Source organism: Aythya ferina (genome assembly GCF_964211825.1).
Source record: "Aythya ferina genome assembly, chromosome: 3".
Lineage (NCBI taxonomy): Eukaryota > Metazoa > Chordata > Aves > Anseriformes > Anatidae > Aythya > Aythya ferina.
Window position 1 is genome coordinate 106,796,077 of NC_140298.1, and position 18,907 is coordinate 106,814,983.

Below are 18,907 nucleotides of genomic sequence, written 5' to 3' on the forward strand. Positions count from 1 at the left end.
GCTTATAGTTCTCTTCTTTACTCAACAATTTCTTCACACGATTTGGTTTAAAAAATGGGATTGCTGAATAACTCACTATCTAAAGAGTTCCTGCTTTATTCCAACTGATCTACCAAGGTAGGTTTTTCAGCAACACAGTTTCAGGAACATTTAAAAAAAGAAAATCTTGTAAGGATACCTGAACACTACTGACATGAAATATGTAACAGAGACAAAAGAGAGAATTTATGAGTAATGCAAGAAGAGAAGACACTAGAACAGAGCAGAGATTGCTAGCAGCCTTGCCAAAAATGCAGAGATAAGCATATGATAATGACTGTCAATGACAATAGGGAGAGAAGGAAAGAAAGCTCAGATAAAGAAGGCAGGAAGTAAAAATTTTGTTGTTGCTGGTTTTGATTGCTGCAGAGCATCATACTTACAAAACACCCTCTGTTTCTTGGCTGGCATGAATTACTCCAGGGTTTACAAAGCAAAATAATTCAAATTAAGAAATAAAATTCAAAATAATGAAAATGAAATGTAAGCTATTCCCAGCTGATTGTAACAAGAAGGAGTTGCAAAGATCTAACTATCTACTTGGTAAGAGTTCAGAAAATGAATGTTCTCTCATATTGAAGGATACTAAAGAGAGCTGTAGCTGACTTTTTAAAGCCAATCATGCTTGAGGTAGGAGGACTGAGGGTGGAATGAGGACAACGCTTCATTTCTGGAGCATTATTAACTATTCATGTTTTGAGTTCATGCAAATTCATTCTGATGACAGCACGCTTACTATGAATGCCAAAAATCTGTTTGAGAATGTCTCTGCACACCAAACATATTCCTTTAGACAAAAAGATACAAATTTTGTGCTTTTATTTTTAAACAATAGTTTATTTTTTAGCCTAGATTTTAATTTAGATTAAGTCCTTGTAATGTACTTACTGTTTGTCCATTAGACTTATTTAAAAACAATAAAAATAAACAAAAACACTTTCCCTCCAAAAAAAAACAAAACTCCAAATATAGATGACTGAGCCTATAGAACTAAGTGGAGGGAATGAATTTGCAACAATCATAACTATGACCATGCTGACCACTATTAAAATGCCAGGCACATTCCTTGAAAGCACTAGAAATGCATAAGAAAGGAGGGCTTTGAAGACTGCAGATACAGAATTTATAAAGCACTTAGCTTTGCAAGTACTGTTAATAACAGAAACAAAACAGATATTAACAGAAAAGCAATGAGAGTATAAACACAAAGACCTCAGGAGAGAGCAAACTGTCCCACCTTTGATAAATTTTTCTACTGGGACAACTTCTAGTAGGAGAGGGAAAACTGAACAAAACCACAGCCACAAAGAAACACGAAGAAACTAGAGATGCATCATTCCTAATGAGAAAAGAATGATGATGGTTAGGAGGGGAGGGGTGGGCAGGAAAACAACATCTCTGTTTCTTCTTTCAAGACACAACCTCAATTCTCTTCTCCTTGAGAAAAACACAGCTAAAGCAGGGAAGAGAACAGACTGCAAGGTCTTTCCTACTCCTCTAGCTAGCAGAAAGAGCTGAAGAATAAAGTAACAGTGGGAAATGCAACCTGTGACGCCCACCTTTAAAAACAACAACAAAAAACAAAACAACCAAACAAAAATTTGTTTTCGTTACTATTAACATAATCAAAGTTATTTTAATTTTTGGTTGTCTAGAGTTTTAGGCAAACTCAAAAGAAAACTGGAAATCTGAACTACTCTTTATTTCCCTGTAAACAGTGAAAGTGAATTAAGTGCTGAGCTCAGGAAAACTTCCTGAGCCTGCACTGTAAATCATGTTATGGAATCATGAGTCAGAGATTCTCCATGAAATCAGTAAAGGTAGCTACTACTACTGAAAGAGAAGGGGGCAATTCCTCCTGAAGGATTTCCGATGCCTCATAGCAAAGACAAAGCAGTGAAGAAAGACACCAAAGTTCAACTGATAACAGAAATTGTTTAAAACAAAAGTAAAAATGAAAATCTAATCAGAGGATAAATTTTCAGTTTGTTCCTTAAGACTTTATGCTAAGACACAGGCCAGTCAGTCTCTCCTCGATCTCCGGTAAAGATATGAAGCGAATCTTCCTAGAAGTATTTCCAAGAATATGAAGGCAAGCAGGTGACTGAGATTAGTCAACATGGATTTAAAATGTGGAAATCATGCCTGATAACCTTCTACAATGAAATGACTGGATGATAGTTGATGTTACATACCTTCATTCAACAATACTTTCAATGCTCATAATACCCTGACTGACAAACTGATGAAGGGTGGGCTAGATAAGTGGACAGAGAAGTAGACTCAAAACTGGTTTTGATAATCCAGGATCAAAGGATTGTTATCAGTGGCACAAAGTCCTGTTGGAAACCAGTGAACAGTGGTGCACCCCTGTGGTTGGTATTGGGGCCAATACTCTAACTTCTTCATTGAAGACCAGGATGATGATAAGACAGTGAACCCTCTGAAAGTTTGCAGATGATACTAAACTAGAAAATAGTGGGCGATACACAGGTTGGTTGTACTGCCATTCCGATGGGCCTTAAGAGGAGTAACGAGTTTTCTGTGGCTTATCTCTGCCCAGCAAAGGGAAATCCAAAGTCTAGTACCTGGGGAGGAATAACCAGAAGTACAGGCTGGGCCAACCAGCTGGAACAGTTGAGCAGAAAAAGACTTGAGGGCCCTGGTGGGCAAGGTGACAATAAGCCAGAAATATACCCTCATATCAAAGAAGGCCACCAGCATCCTGAACTGCATAAGCATTGCCATTAGGTCAAGGAAAGTGTTCCTTCACTTGGCATTAAGTGAGACAAATCTGGAGTGCTGCACTTAGTTGTGGGCTTCCCAGTACAAAACTGACATGAGCATAGTCAAGGCAGATAATAGAAGTTCTCTTGCCCCTTATCTTAGCTACATTGATTTCTTTATGTTAGAATTGTGATTATGCATATGTCTAGTAGCTACACTGCTTTAGATCCTAAATGACTTACACTATGGGTGTTCAAAGTATTTTGTACAAATTTTCAGGCTACCCATATCTCGAAACTAAGATGCATCCTACCTCTGAAATTTAATCCACTGTTAGTTGTGAATACAAATAACATTTAATCATTATTTTGTTTTCTCTTTTTCACTTGACAAAGAGTCTGAAGAAATAACACCAAGTGGGAGATAAAATTAAATAATTTTTATGTTTTTTTTTTTTTCTATCACAGAACAGTAAACAAGAACTGTCTATTTATAAATGTTCTGCTTTCACAAAATCTTCAGACTGTCTGTTCAGCCCAAGGAGAAAAATTTTTGCTGATTGTTTTGCAGCAATATTTCACTCTCCTCTGTGCTCCGTAAGTTATGTTTTTTTGTTTTGTTTTGTTTTATTTTTGTTTGTTTGTTTGTTTGTTTTTTGTAAATCTAAACACTACCTTGAACAAAGTCTGACAGTTCCCCACACACCGGAAGGCATCAAATTTTTCAGATACAATTAAAACTAAAAAGGAAAATTGGAATATATATTTGTGACAGATCATGCAGCAATCTTTGTAATTCACAATGCACTGAAGAAAATATTTAGTTCATAAAAATGTCATATAGGATTTAGATTAATTTTCATTCAGAAATAGCAAACAAAATGCAGGCTTGAAGGTGAATAATCTTTACAGATTAGATTCTAATGGACTGGTTCTCTACAAGTACAAAAAAAAAAAGAATTATTGTTCATAAAAAGGTAGACCCGAACTTCTCTGGCTAATCAATGTACATGAACACTTTGGGGAGTGTAGTCCTCAAATTCAAACAGGTTGCAATCAATGCCATCAAAGCAATCCAAAGAAAGTATAATTTAATATCTCTAACCTAACTATGCTACATTGCACTGGCTAGCCAGAAAGTGTACTAATATTACTGCTCTCCTTGAAGGATGTGTGACTTTTGCCTTAATGTAAGATTGTATGAATCCTTTTATCTTAGAAATCAAGAGTCTGTTACAGAATGGAACAACTGAAATTGTTACCTTTAAGCATGTTCAGGAAGTCACAGCCAAAAACAAAAGAAACAATAAATAAAATTGTAGTCAAGATGTCCCAAATCAAAATTTTCAGTAAACAGTTTCAATAAATACCCATTCTGATGGGTGCCATGCTGAAATTTTAAACAATTATTTTCATTTTAAATTGTTGGGCTAGAATCTTGTGGATATGTCCTGCCATAGTATAAATTCTTTGCTTTCAGATATTTCATCTAGAAACAGAAATGAGAGGCATTGGATCGAGAAAATAAAAGCACCATTGCTTGGTACCATTAACTGCACAGACCTTCTGCAGCTTGTCTGCCGCATATGAACATTAGCTTTCAAAGACATTTCTGTAAAGCATAACTTGAAGTAGAATTATTTAAAAAAAAAAAAAAAAAAAAAAAACAAGTCAGAACTTCCTATTGGATTTTCTACATACTGGCAAAAGTGAGAGTAAAATATGTAACTCTAAATTCAAGTACTTGGAAAAACCTCCTGTGCAATAATTCAGACAATAAAATTGTTCTGTCTTCTGCGTGAGGCATACTATATACTTTCTAAAAGAAACTGATTCAATTCTACTTTTAATAAGCCATTTATTTTCCCCAAATGATCTTTCTGAAAAGTCATACTCCTCTTAACCATGTTTGAACTCACTGACTGAAAGTTATGTGATATGATCAATCAATAAAACTTTTTTTGCTTGAAGAAATGCTCACCTGTTGCTCATTTCCATAGGTGGCCATGCTTGAAGGAGTAAAACCAAGTGCTGAAACTCAGACAGGCTGTGACTAGATTCCAGAAGTCCCAAGAACAGATTGTACCTTTTTTCTTCATTTTCAATATCTGTTATCTCTACCTGAAAGAAAAACAAACATTTTAAAATTATGAATTTAAAGCAACAAGCTATCTGTAAAGGACATCACTGTTGTAAAACAACGCAGAAACACAGCCAATGTAATTTTCCCTGAAAGCCATTTTCTTACCGCTCATTTTCAATTACATGCAAATAAAACAGGAAAGCACACAAACAATGGGAAATGACTTAGGTGTATGTTCCCAAAATGATATACCTCCACAAAAGTACATTAATTGATTAGTGGAGTCTTACATCTATATTCTTCATACATCCAAAAAATCTTTACATTTTCTTTTCTCCATATATATATATACACACACATATATATATATACACACATATATATATACTTTTAAACAATGGGCATGTATAGTACCAATCTTAGAACAGCTTGGGTTGGAAGGGACCTTAAGGTAAAAGGTTGCCCATGGACTCATCCAAACTGGCCTCAACCACTCTAGGGATGGAGCATCCACAGTTTCTCTGGGCAACCTGTTCCAGTGCCTCACCACTCTCTGAGTCAAGAATTTCCTGCTAACATCTAAATCTCTCCTCTTTTAGTTTAAAATCATTCCTCCTTGTCCTGCCATTATATCCCTGAAGGTGTTCAAGACCAGGTTAGATGAGGCCCTGAGCAACCAGATCTAGTGGGTGACGTCCCTGCCCACGGCAGGGGGGTTGGAACTGGGTGATCTTTGAGGTCCATTCCAACCTAAGACATTCTATGATATGATCCTATTATCTGACTGAGCAAAAAGTTGCTCTCCAACTTTATGTATGTATTAGTTCTGTAATACATATTACTCTCACTTACCTCTGAGAATTCAATAGTTTTACCTGAATTTTTATCATCTAATCTTTTCTCCCAGAGGAAAAAGTACTGGAAGTTAATTTTAATTCATTTACTCAATGAAGAACATTTGCTGACAAGCATTACAGTGTTTCTCTGTATAGGTATTTGAGCTTATGAAAAAGAAAAACCCTATCAGCAGATAACTCTGTCTCAGGAAAAGTGTCCATCTAAGTTCAAAACACACAGCTGCTGTTAAGAACTTGAATACACTTCAGCTGATGACAGGTTCTATTACAGATAATTACTGCCTGCAGTTTGCATGGTAAAAAAGTGTGAAGTCTGACTATTCAAGGAAGGTTGCTATAAATGAAAACCAGCTTGCTGCTAAATGAGAAGCAGCTTCTGTTTAAAAGTTTGGGTATCACACTAGGAGGGCTTTCACAAACGAAATAGCTATTCCTTGTCTGCCTGACACACAAAAGTTCTTGTAGTTTAAAAATAATTTGTTACAATAACAAGGTAGCTTCATTTCTGTTATTAACACATTCCAACACTAAATTTTTCCTCCAAACTTTGAAAACTTCTGGGATATCAAACACTTCAGTTACATCTTATAATTCAGCTGAAGATACACAGCATTAAAAGTTAACATTTTTGTTTAAGCCCAAGTAGTTCTAAGACTTCAAACACAGACTAAGTTTTCCTTAGTTCTACAGCTACTTTAAAAGATTAAAGATTGTATTCCCATCTTCTCAGAGTGACTCTGATACATCAAGGACAAGTTTTTCAAAAGAGGGTGGAAAACAGATTACTGATGCATTTATTGAGTTGCCTACGTAATTTGTGACTTTAAAATATTTAGTGTTGAAAAGTTTACTTCTTTTTCCAGGGTATATCTGAAAATACCGCATACTAGATCATTTTAGATAGAGAAACAACCTTTCTGAGGTCTCTCCATTTAAAATACTTCCCTGTACTGCAATGTCACACAGCAGATATCAATTACCCACTTGTAATATCCCTAAATTCCACCTATACTTGCTGAGATGAAATATGATTATCTTCACTATTCAAATCATACGGATGAAAAGAGAAGAGAGAAGAACAGGAAAAGGTAAAAGGTTAGGATGTCTTATGTCCCTTTAGGGATCAAAAATATTTAGCAATCTAGCAACTCTAGCATTTAGATGACTTCATCTGTCCCCAGACTCCTTTCTCAGACAACTAGTTCTAAGTTTCTAGACCAAACAGCTAGCATTACGGATGGCCCATTAAGTACATTCTAGGATATTTGCACGAACAGCATGTTAATTCAAAACAGACTGAATGTTTAACTCTTTCTAATGATAGACATAAGAAGGGCGAGAAACGGCACATGAGGGTTTAATACCATTAGTATTAAAAGATGAGAAGAGCTGCCACAGAAATTGAGTTCTTGGCAGTAAAGAGTAGATGATAATAGATCAGATATCATATTCAACATGAACTGAATTTCAGTAACATGACATAATAATGTATCTTTAAAGACTGGTTTACATTTTTATGATGCTAATTAATCTAACATTATAAGGTACTGTTTTGGACAGCTGGATCCTTGCAACATAATTGCTTTTAACAAAACACATTAATGTGATCAAGGAGAATTAACTTTATATTCTTAAACATGCTGTGTATTTCTGAAACATTTCTTTCTACAATGGCCTCTTTACAATCGCCTGCATTTCACACTACAAGTAGTAAAAATAAAGTGAATGTTCCACAGTGTTATTTATAGTCTTTAAGAAAGAACTATTCAAAATTCACTTTTCATATGGTATTTTTAATGCACATTGCTTCAATTTATTGTGAACTAGGTGAGATTAAAAGGTAGCAACAGAGGCAGCAGCAAGCATGTGTACTTTTAAGGCTGAATGTGGGGATCTAAAATGTAGCACTGAGGAAATGGAAGATTAATGAAGGAGTAAAAACGGAAAATACGTAAGTGTTGAAGGGAAGATGACAAGTATATTTACCTTCCCCCACCCCCAAAAAGACTAACTTTATCCTACCTTAAACTTCCCACTCTTTCATCTTTTTATACCTCATCTTTTTTCCCTGATTTACATCATCTTATTATAGAGAATATAGATGCACCACTCTGTATTCTACAGACACCTGTGTTTCAAGGAAGTTTTAAGCATTACTTCATTTCTTTGACAACACGGTTATTAAAACTTCTTTTTGGAAAAGAAAAGCTGAGATTCAAAGGTCTAAAATCTACATTTTAGCAGCAAGAATGCACGAGCATTTCTGACAATGGTCACAGTCAACTGTATCAGGAATATTTTCTAAAGCATTCCTGAGTTGAAAACATCATCAAATACATGCTGATTCCGCAAGGGTTGTGTACACACTTCACATCACATGTTGATAAGTAGTCCCACTGGTTTCAACAAGATTGCACAATGTCTAAAATTGTACCTTCTGGGAAGCAGCTGTATTTAACTGGTGTGTACGTCTTTACAATCAAGGGGATTGAAATCTATATATGGTTTGCCCACTAGCATGCCTAGAAAAATCCTACGCAGATGAACACCGAGTAACAGAAACACAGATAACAATAAAACATTTAAAAACTTATTTTCAATACATTGTTATTCTTCTAAAAGAGAAGAGTCCATTTTAAGTTAAAGACCTGTAAGGTATACTATCTACTATGTAGTAAATCAAGGTAGTTGCTCTAAATAGTTTCCACACAGCTTTCCACTTTGACATGATAACTTATCCTATCTCTAATTCTTTCCTTACAGTTCTCTAAAAATAAAAGTTAAACTCAAACCACCAAAAAAAAAAACACAAACTGATAGCTCCTTACTACAATAAAGCATGATCTTGAAGCAAGGGATTGAACTGACTTAATAATTAATTTTGTTATATTAATATATAATATTAATATGCTTAAAAATAAACATAGCTGTATAAAAATATACACGTGTATACATTTATACTAGGAGCATTGGTTTTCCTCTGTATTCTCTTCTCTTTCCAAGGCTAAGAGAGAGCATGGAGAGGAAGCAGTCATATGCAACAGAAACAGGGCATGGTCTGTGTTAAAAGGTAGACATTTCATTTTATAAGAACCAAAAGCTAGCTGAGATGAAGTCACCAAGGTTACAGTTAAGCCTGTCACCTTGTTGTAGTACCACAGCAAAAGAGCAGAGACATTAAAAATTCCATTTTAACTGAACACACTCTTTGTAGTGACTCTGAATGATCGATTCAGCTGACTCTAAAGGATGCAATGCAAGAAGGCGCTGCATTTCTAGTAGCATGGTCACCTTTAAAACCGTGGTAGGTAATACGATACTATAAATTCCTCATGCGCACCCTCCCCCCCCTTTTTTAATTCTTAATTAAAAACAGAAACATCCCTCTAAAACATTCAAGGCTATGCACAGATAACCTGCCACAAACTGCTCAGACCCCTGGTAGCAGAAGGGTCTGAAAAGAAGAATCTGTCACTAACCAGGTTAATGAGGCCTACAGCAAGCTAGCAAGGAGTACACTTGAACTTCAGATGATCTGAAAGGCCTATGAAAAAGCAAAAACGGAAAAGGAAAGCAGGACTTTCAGTTTTAAGAACAGATATGCCCAATTCTGTCTCAACTTCCCCTAGTTTTGTGCCTTCTCTTTGGCAGTAGAAGGCAGATGACTTTATGCCTCACATTAAAATAAAAGGCTGCACAAGTATACACCACAATGGGAAAGACAATTAGGGGAATTAATTTTAGAAATGATACTTGTGATAGATTATAAAAAGAAATACAAATTAAATAAAATCTGACCTTATGTTAAATTGTTAAAACACACAATTTAATGGTCAACAAGAGACTACATACGCTTAAAATCAAGAAAACACAAGCATTTGCATAATGCTAATGTTCTTTAAAAGAATATTAAAAAAGAAAAATACGTGCTACACAAATGACACAGCTTATGCAGCCATTGTTGAAAACTGCACTACATCCCACAAGCTGTCTGAATCAAATACTTTCAATCTTATGTTCTCCTTCTGAGCTCTTCGCTTTTACCTCTTTTTCTCGGTTTCTCCTGTAATTAATTGGCAGAAGTTATGATGGCCCATAAAGGAATTGTGACTCATCCCAGATTATCTCTGCTTAATAAAAAAAGCAAAAATCACTCCATTTTTATCAAATATATTTACTTACTGAAACATATTTATATTATTATATAAATATGTTTATATAAATATAATATTATATATTATATTAGGGGCACAATGTTTAGCTACAGCCTTTAGCAGCTATAGCATGCCAGAAGACAAAAGTCAGGCCTTTTGATCTGAGGTACATCTTTGATGGTGACATGGGCAGTGGGACTGAGTGCACCCTCTGCAAGTTTACTGATGACACCAAGCTGAGTGGTGCAGTCGACAAGCTGGAGGGAAGGGCTGCCATCCACAGAGATAGGTTCGAAAGGTGTGCAAACCTCATGCAGTTCAACAAGGCCAAGTGCAAGGTCCCACAGTTGGGTTGGGGCAATCACAAAGAGAAATACAGGCTGGGTGACAAGTGGATAGTGAGCAACCTTGCGGAGAAGGACTTGGGGGTTAAATTTTTAACAGTAGATATAAAAAAAAAGAAAAAAAACTTGAATAAATATCCAGAGAAAATGATTTGTTTAACCTTTTAATGTTTTTATAGGACGTCTCTTTCATGGATGATAAATCCTTAGTAAAACCTTTGTTTTACTAAACAAGTTTCTGTCGTAAATGCAGGGAGTAACTGGAAAAAGCTTGTTAGAAAAGCAGATCTCCAAAATTCTTTCTTCCGGATCCTAAACCTAATTTGATGTCATCTTAAATTCAGTGTCTTTCTGTGTGTCAGGGTAGATTTACACACACAAACCTCATTCTACATTATACCTGCAGATGTTGGTGGATGGAAAACTGAACTTAAGTCAGCAATGGGTGCTTGCAGCCCAGAAAGTCAGCCCTATCCTGGGCTGCATCAAAAGCAGCATGGCCAGCAGGGCAAGGGAGGTGACTCTCCCCCTCTGCTCTGCTCTCGTGAGACTCCACCAGGAGCACTGAGTTCAGCTCTGGGGCCCCCAGCACATGGAGGACATGGATCTATTAGAACGAGTCCAGAGGAGGGCCACGAGGATGGTCAGAGGACTGGAGCACCCCTCCTATGAAGACAGGCTGAGGGAGTGTCGTGGTTTAACCCGGCTGGCAGCTAAACACCACGCAGCTGTTCGCTCACCCTCCCCCCTCTCTCTCTGGGATGGGGGAGAGAAATGGAAAGTGAAGCCTGTGAGATGAGATAAAGACAGTTTAATAAGACAGGAAAATAATAATAATGATTATTATTAATATAATAATAATAATAATAATAATGTGTACAAACAAGTGATGCATGATGCAATTGCTCACCACCCGCTAACCGATGCCAGCCTAACCCCGAGCAGTCCGGCCCCCCTCCCCCCGGCTAGCCACCCCTATATATTGTTTAGCATGATGTCAGATGGTATGGAATACCCCTTTGGCTAGTTTGGGTCAGCTGTCCTGGGTCTGTCCCCTCCCAGCTCTTACTGCACCCCCAGCCTGCCCGTTGACAGGACAAAGCAAGAAGCTGAGATGTCCTTGGCTTAGTATAAGCACTGCTCTGCAACAAATAAAACATTGGGGTGTTATCAGCACTCTTCTCATCCTAAGCCAAAATATAGCATTCTACCAGCTACTAGGAAGAAAATTAACTCTGTTCTAACTGAAACCAGGACAAGGAGTTTGGTTTATTCAGCCTGAAGAAGAGAAGGCTCTGGGGAGACCTTATAGCAGCTTTCCAGTGCCTAAAGAAGGGGGCCTACAAGAAAGATGAGGAGGGACTCTGTCTCAGGAAGTATAGCAGTATGACAACAGGTAACATTTTAAAACTTTTTTTAGTAGATTTAGATTAGATATAAGGAAAAAATAGAAAGAAATTCTTTACTATGAGGGTGGTGTGGCACTGGCACAGGTTGCCCAAATGATGCTCCATCCCTGGAGGTATTCAAGGCCAGGTTGGACAGGTTGCTTTGAGCAACCTGGCCTAGTAGAAGGTGTCCTTGCCCGTGGCAGGGGTGGACCTAGATGATCAGGTGCCTTCCAACCCAAATTGTTCTATGATTCTAATATTTTTGGTGTCTCTGAGCACAGCCACACAATATACCTTTTTGAATTACATGACTTCAGTTGTCAAAAGCACTATTTTTTTCCTCATGTAGCTACAGTCTGCTTGTTAATAGCAGATTCATGAGATTTAACAGAGTATCTTCTTCAATCATCCATTTTCCTACGGGGAAAGTCTTACACTGAACTTGATATAACCTGCAAACATGAAGAAGACCAAAACACTTTATGATTTATTTATTTATTTTCTGGAGTCCAGTTATTTATCAAGCAATCGGCCACAATACCTTAGTTCTCGCATCACTTTATTACAAGGGCATTATATCAAAGAAGTTTCCTACAAGCTTTTAAAAACATTTTGTTTTATATAACAAATATGAAGTATAGGGGTATGAGTGCTTTTACTGCTGAAGTATAAAAAAATAAAAGGAGTCTGGCAGTTGGTTGAGGTACTTGTAATCTCTTCAACAGTACATTATCTGGGCACAAACATACCCTTTATCTTACTTCAGGCATTCTGAACAATCCTGGAATGCACATTCTTCATATCCAGTATGGAAAAAAAAAAAAAACAACAACCACCTTAATGCATTTACAATCCCTCCTCTAATAAAACATCAAAGTATTCTGCCTGACAATAAAATTTTTCAAAGATTTATATATAGTTTTCTTCCGTTATAGATTAAATGTATTAGCTGTCCAAAATGTTGAAACTTTTACCCACTTTGAGCGCACTAAGTTTTGACTTATCATCTTACTCTATGGATTTGTTACTGCTTTCTAGAGACCCAAGTGCAACACACATGAAAGAGTCCAAATATGAAGAGTTCCCTCAAACTTGTGTTCTACCAGCTTTTGAAAATTGGTATTTTGTAAAAACAAACAAACAAAGATGTTTAAGAATAATAAGGTTAAGTAAACTTGAAGAATAATAAGGTTAAATAAAACTGTGGGACATCATATATGACTGGTAAAGGTAATTTTTGTGTTTGTAACTGAGTAACTCAATAACTGAACCATGTGTTCGGTTCAGTACATTATCTCACTCTTGAAGTTAATTTAAATCAGTATTTACAGAAACAGTGATATATCACTATATCTAAATTGTGTCCCAGAGGCATAACTATCCCCTATATAATGTTTTCCTACATTAGGAGGACATCTGATAGAATTGTAATATAGTTTAAGTGATAAAGCATTTCATTTGAGAATCTGACACCAACCAATTTGGCTGATGACCTAGAGAGTGTTTTAAGCAAGCAGAAGTAATAATAGAAAGATACAGAAAAAGAATCAGTGAATCCAGTCTCCTCCTTCCCCTGAGATAAAAACAAAATGTTGTCTGCTTACATGTGAGAGTGGTGAGCAGAGAAACTGAAGCAAACACACCCCTACCTGCCTCTGCCCAACCAAATCTGTTCAGCATATTATATATTTTACTCTCTAAGCATGGCAGAGCCATAGTTTTCATCAACAGATTTTGTTCAGTACTAATGTTCTAAGGAAATAATTGATAAGGGTGTTTCTAACCAAAGAATATGGGTCATAAAAATCAGGAAAAAAAAATATTTTCCTTCATTGTAACTGTTTGCTACTGCTTGAAAAAAGTTACACTCATGCTTAAAACCAATTCCTGGTATTAAAGGCAGAGATATTTGTGGTTTCCAAGAGCTGCAACCAACAGCCTATCGCTTTACATGATTATAAAATTCATTTTGTTACATATGCCAGACTGTAAATGTAAGCATCTCAAAATATGTTCACGTTCATCACCGCAGTGTAAGTTTGAATTAATAAGGCATCAAAAATAGAAACAATAAACAGGCATTTGAGTAGCCCCTTACTGCTACAATACATTCTCAATTTGTTTGGACCCCCTTGTAAATGCATTAAGTTTTTATTTATTCACCCCACCACAGGCTCCAGTGGTAGAGACTTTATCTACATTACATTTTAAAATAATAGGCAGATCTGACATGAAGGATTTTACTTGGATTCAAGATAAGGAATTCTGATGTTTAAGGCTTCTTAATATGATTTATAAGCAATAACTGAAAGGATTAATAATGACTTGAATTCTGTAATTGGCATCTGTATACAGTTGACAGCACAAAAATAGAAGTCTTACTTTAAAGACAATATAATCTAAACAGGTAAATCATCAGGGCTGCAAAGTTAAAAGCTTGTTACAAAGGACATAATATTACAAATTAAGATATTTAAGAGATATAACATATAATTCATATATATTCATATAAGACTATGAACACAAATGTTAAAAGTCCTCAGCTATATATAAAAAAAAAAAAAGGCAGACATGTTCTCTTCCTGAAACTGTACAGCTACTGACCCTGCAAAGATAAGATGAGGGGCTTTTAAACACTATTTTTCATTTCACTCTCTTCAGACTGTTTCAAGATGCTAGACATCCCATCAACCTTGATGCTAGACACGTTACATACTTGTAAATAATGGCAAAAACAAAAGCACATATTGAAACATCTTATTAAAAACCTTCATGTACCAGAGCAGCATTAAATGCTTTCAAGGGCAAAACCACAAGTGATATTGTCGCCAGTACACTATCAGCATTCCATTACTTCTAAACCTGGGTGGTTCTAAAAAGAATTCTTTTAGGTTGTGATTGAGAGTGAAATCCTCAGAGACACAGCAGAGTCAGGCTAGAATAAGTACTAAGAGGTGAAAAAGAATAATCCACAATTATTCAGCTTCCTGTATATGGCCAAGTGTGCACGTGCACACACCAACAGAAGTCAAGAGCAAGCAGGAGAGCAGAGCTGTGCATGAAGAGTTTGAGGTACCTGATTAAAGGCAGGTTATGAACAGATCTCACCCACACTTACACAAAGAGTTTAAAAAAAAAAGAGTTAATTAGTTATCTGTTTTGCAAGACATGCACTACAATTCAGAGACTCCTAGGAGGAGAAGTTATGCACAACACACTAATTATGCACAATTTCATCCAATAATTTTGCAGTAAAACATTAGCTTCTGTTTGAACTAGAATGGTTCCTGATAGACTTGCTCTTCTACTTAAGTAAACAAGTTAAAAATTGTTGACTTGTTTACAACTTTAAGTTAACATATAAACACAAGATTCATATCTTCCTGGTAAATTATTCCCACCTACTGCTCAAAATGTAGCTCTTCCTAATTTCACTTTAAGATTCTACTTCCTAGGTCTTTGTGGTAATTAGAGCTTGTGGAATTTAGAGGTTGTTGACACATAGAACTGCTTCCACTTCCTACTCCTAATTAAATTCCTTTGACTGTGACTTGTTTAAGGCCAGGTTGAATGCGGCTGTGAGCAACTCGGTCTAGTGGGAGGTGTCCCGGCCTCTGGTCGGGTTGGAATTTAATTGGAATTAATTCTGGTTGGAATTACATGGTCTTTAAGGTCCCTCCCAACCCAAAACATTCTGTGATTCTGACTTCCCAGAGATGAGGACAATGATTGGGTAAGTTTCATACATACTCCTTTTCTTATTTTTTCCTTCCACACCCATTTTTTGACCACTGTTAGACACAGAATATTGGGCTAGATTGGACTTTGATATGAACCAGCACTAACATCTTTACGTACTCACATATCAATTAAAATCTTTGTTATGAAAACACACAGGGCCAAAAATATTTCATCTGCAGTTTCCAAGTGAAATTGAGGGAAGACAGGGACTCAGGTAAGCCTACCATTTTCATTACATGAACTGTGTACTCCCACAAGATAGCTGAATAGAAGTAAAATCCTGAGATGTTACAAAGAAAGCAAAGGTACAACCTTTCCATACATCATTAATTTTGTAACTGTGTAAAAAACTCTTATTCTGTGAATAAAACAATGGGTAGTTCTTCTTAAAGGAAGAGTCTTAATACTTCCATTAGTAACATAATCACCTCTGCTACCCTTTCTCTCTATTCACTGTGCACATGAAATAAGAACGTCTCCGGTTTCCTCTTTTTATTCTTTTATTTTTGTTAATTTTCATACTTGTTTGTTCTAAACTGTTTGAGACATTTCATCCGTTCTGTTCTATTGACTTCTTTCATATATAACAAAACTCAGTGCTATTGAACTCTAAATAATAAGTTAGCATTGAAATGGCCATGATTTCTAACACTGTGGTCCCTCACCTATTAGTAACTATTGGCAACGGAATGAAACAAACCCCAGATCTTTTAATTCTCTTTACCTGAACTGAAAAGCAAAATGGAGTTGAAATTAGATACCTTTTAATCTACACCTGCTTTGTATTTCCACATCCTTCACTTCTTATACAATAAGGACCAAAGTACTTAACTTTTCTTCTCTAACAGTAGAATTGGAGACAAATCAGCAGAAATGCAATGCTCAGAGACCTCAAGAATAGGAAAGATTCACAGTAAGAAGACGTTTGAACCCAACTATTTTCATAACGCAGAATTCCATCTTAAACTGAGCAGAAATCTGACTTTGGGAGAGAAAGGATCAGTCAATCTTGATCACATTTGCTAAGCCAATATTTGCTTTTGTAGTAAAACTCACAGGTGATAAACAACTATGTATTAAAATATGTATAAACAATTCCAAATTATTTGCAGATAATGAGGTTAAAGTTTTCTTGTTGATATATTTTATAGTTCTCATCTTAAACCTCATATATTCATGAAGTTCTTTCCCCAGTATTTATCAAAACTTTAGGCAATAATTTGATATAGTACCTTTTGCTCCATGTCCTAGCACAATACTGCCACATACAGAGTTAAAGGCAGTTAAGAAACACAGTTTAAAGAAAAACTATACAGCACCACGCTTTGTATAATATAAATATTCACACGGTTTTAGAATTAAATTCAAAAGACTTCCTAGAAGAAGGAATACTGCCAAATGACTAATGTGATGCACTGACATACACCACGTCAGCTTCCTCACTGAGCTTCCAGACTTTGTACTATAGTTACTTCCTGGTTTTTTGGAAGGGCAAAGACAACTTTTACTTTTGAAAATACCCACATAAAGGTGTGGTTTAGATTATAAAATGATGGTTTATCCATACCACTGCAGAAGAAAAAAAATATATACAAAAAATATTCATATGTATGTCATTTGAGAAGTCCATCTATCCTTTTACATAGATGAGCTTTAGCTTCTCAGAAATGAGAAGAGGAACATTCATTGTAGAGGAACATGCCAATTTTAAATGCGATTTTTCTATCTGCCAAGTTTGTATGTAGATAATCCTACATCAAACCCATTTTGGGTTTTGATAAATGGAAACATTATAAGGTAATGAGTCACAGCTGAGAGATTGGTAGTTTTTAAAAATCTGTTCTACTAGGCTCACAGATGCCCCCATGTAATGACAGGATTTAGTTCTATTTTATGAAAAAAACACTAAAAAACAAACAAACAAACAAACAAACAAACAAAAAAAACCACCATGATCTCATTTAGAGCCTGTACAATGTTGTGGATAAAATTCTGTTATTTGAAGGAAACGTTTTTGAAGATATGCCTATGGAGTTACCCCATTTAACAGAGAACAACATATTTACTAAGGAAAATCTGTAAATCTGTGTTATAATGTAGTATGGTCCATGTTCTCCACTTAAAAAAAAAAAAAAAAAAATACCACCACCTCACACTCCCCCATTCAAAGTACTTTTCATTACCGTTACTAATGAGAATATAACTTGAGCCAGCAATGCAAAGCAAAGGCGTAATTCACTATCTCCCCTTCATTTGAGTTTAAGACAGCACATAGACAAGAGCTCTTGGTGCAGCATTACTCACGTCCTGAACTCACAAAAAGAATAATGACAGCATAGGACCTTGGAAAAACAGCCACTATCTGAAAGACTGAAAAGAAGTGTCTGCCATCAAAATGTTAATCTTCCTAGAGCAATTAATATGAAATTAAAACCAAAGTCAAGAGTTTTGTGTGACAAACTCAGTGTTCACAAACCATGTCTCCTACCCCAGAGGTGGGAAAACTCTGAGGTCAGACATTTTGTACTTTCTCCCAAAGCTAGACTCCACAGACTGCACATATTAAAATAGGATTGCGAGTGGTGAGCACCTCTGAAAGCCTGCTGCACACAGATACTGAAGGGATGTGCACGATGTCACAGGCCAAATCCTTCTCAAACTAAAGTCACTGAACAGGATAAGCAAGTTATGGGATTCAAGTTTAAAAATAAGCCAACCAAAAAGCCTAAAGGTAAGGGCTTAAACAAAGGCTTAGCCACATGTTGAGCTCCCTGTCTCATAGAAATACCCAAGAACCTTTTTCTTCCAAACTGATTTATATATTGCTTAATTCCTTATCTGCTTGACATGCAGCTCACTAACTTCTAAGAAATGCATATAGAGTCAGTAAACACAAGTGCGTTGCCTAATGCATAAAAATGCATAACTTGCACAGAAAATAAAATCCATTCATTTGTATTCTACAGGAGACTCTGTTGTAATCTGCACAGAGAAAACCTCTGAAGACCATACACAGATATTGAGATAGATAAGGGTGAATAAAGAAAAAAATGCATTTAAAAGATGTATATAGCTAGCTGGCTAGAATTTAAAGAGAAGATTAACATACATATAATTTAAAATATACATTAATTGTCAGTTAATATGAAAAAAATGGATCTGTGTAAATTATGGCTAAAAATAACAGCTATGCAACACAAGGATCTTAAAAACTTGTAAGCCATTTTACTTGCATGCACCAGCTATTAATCATTATTTCAAACCTCGCAGTCTATGTATGGTAAAGATACGTTTAAAACTGAAAAGGTGATAGAAGATTTAGCCTGAAAATAACAAGATTTCAATCCTTAAATGCTACTTTTAAATTTAAGCTGTTAAATTAGCATCAGTATTTTTCCCCATTATGGAAGTGGCTCTTCAGTTTACCTTTTCTGATTATCATGACCATTAAGAGAGCAGTGTAAGCACAAGTTCCCAGTATTCAACTGTATGTGTAACTGCTGTCTTGATGATCAAAGTCTGCAATTCTTACTAATAGAGGAAAAATGATATTAAAAAAAAAAAAAAACTGT

General features: G+C 35.9%; 1 protein-coding gene across 1 annotated transcript in view; it reads right to left on the minus strand.

Moving 5' to 3' along the window:
• The window catches only part of NBAS (NBAS subunit of NRZ tethering complex), a gene marked incomplete at its 5' end in the record, with an annotated part of 197,389 nt that overhangs the window by 25,069 nt on the left and 153,413 nt on the right, over positions 1 to 18,907 (minus strand). Inside the window, one exon of the mRNA XM_084513261.1 lies at positions 4,747 to 4,886. Coding sequence (XP_084369387.1) covers positions 4,747 to 4,886 — 140 coding nt within the window. The remainder of the gene's footprint in view (positions 1 to 4,746; positions 4,887 to 18,907) is intronic.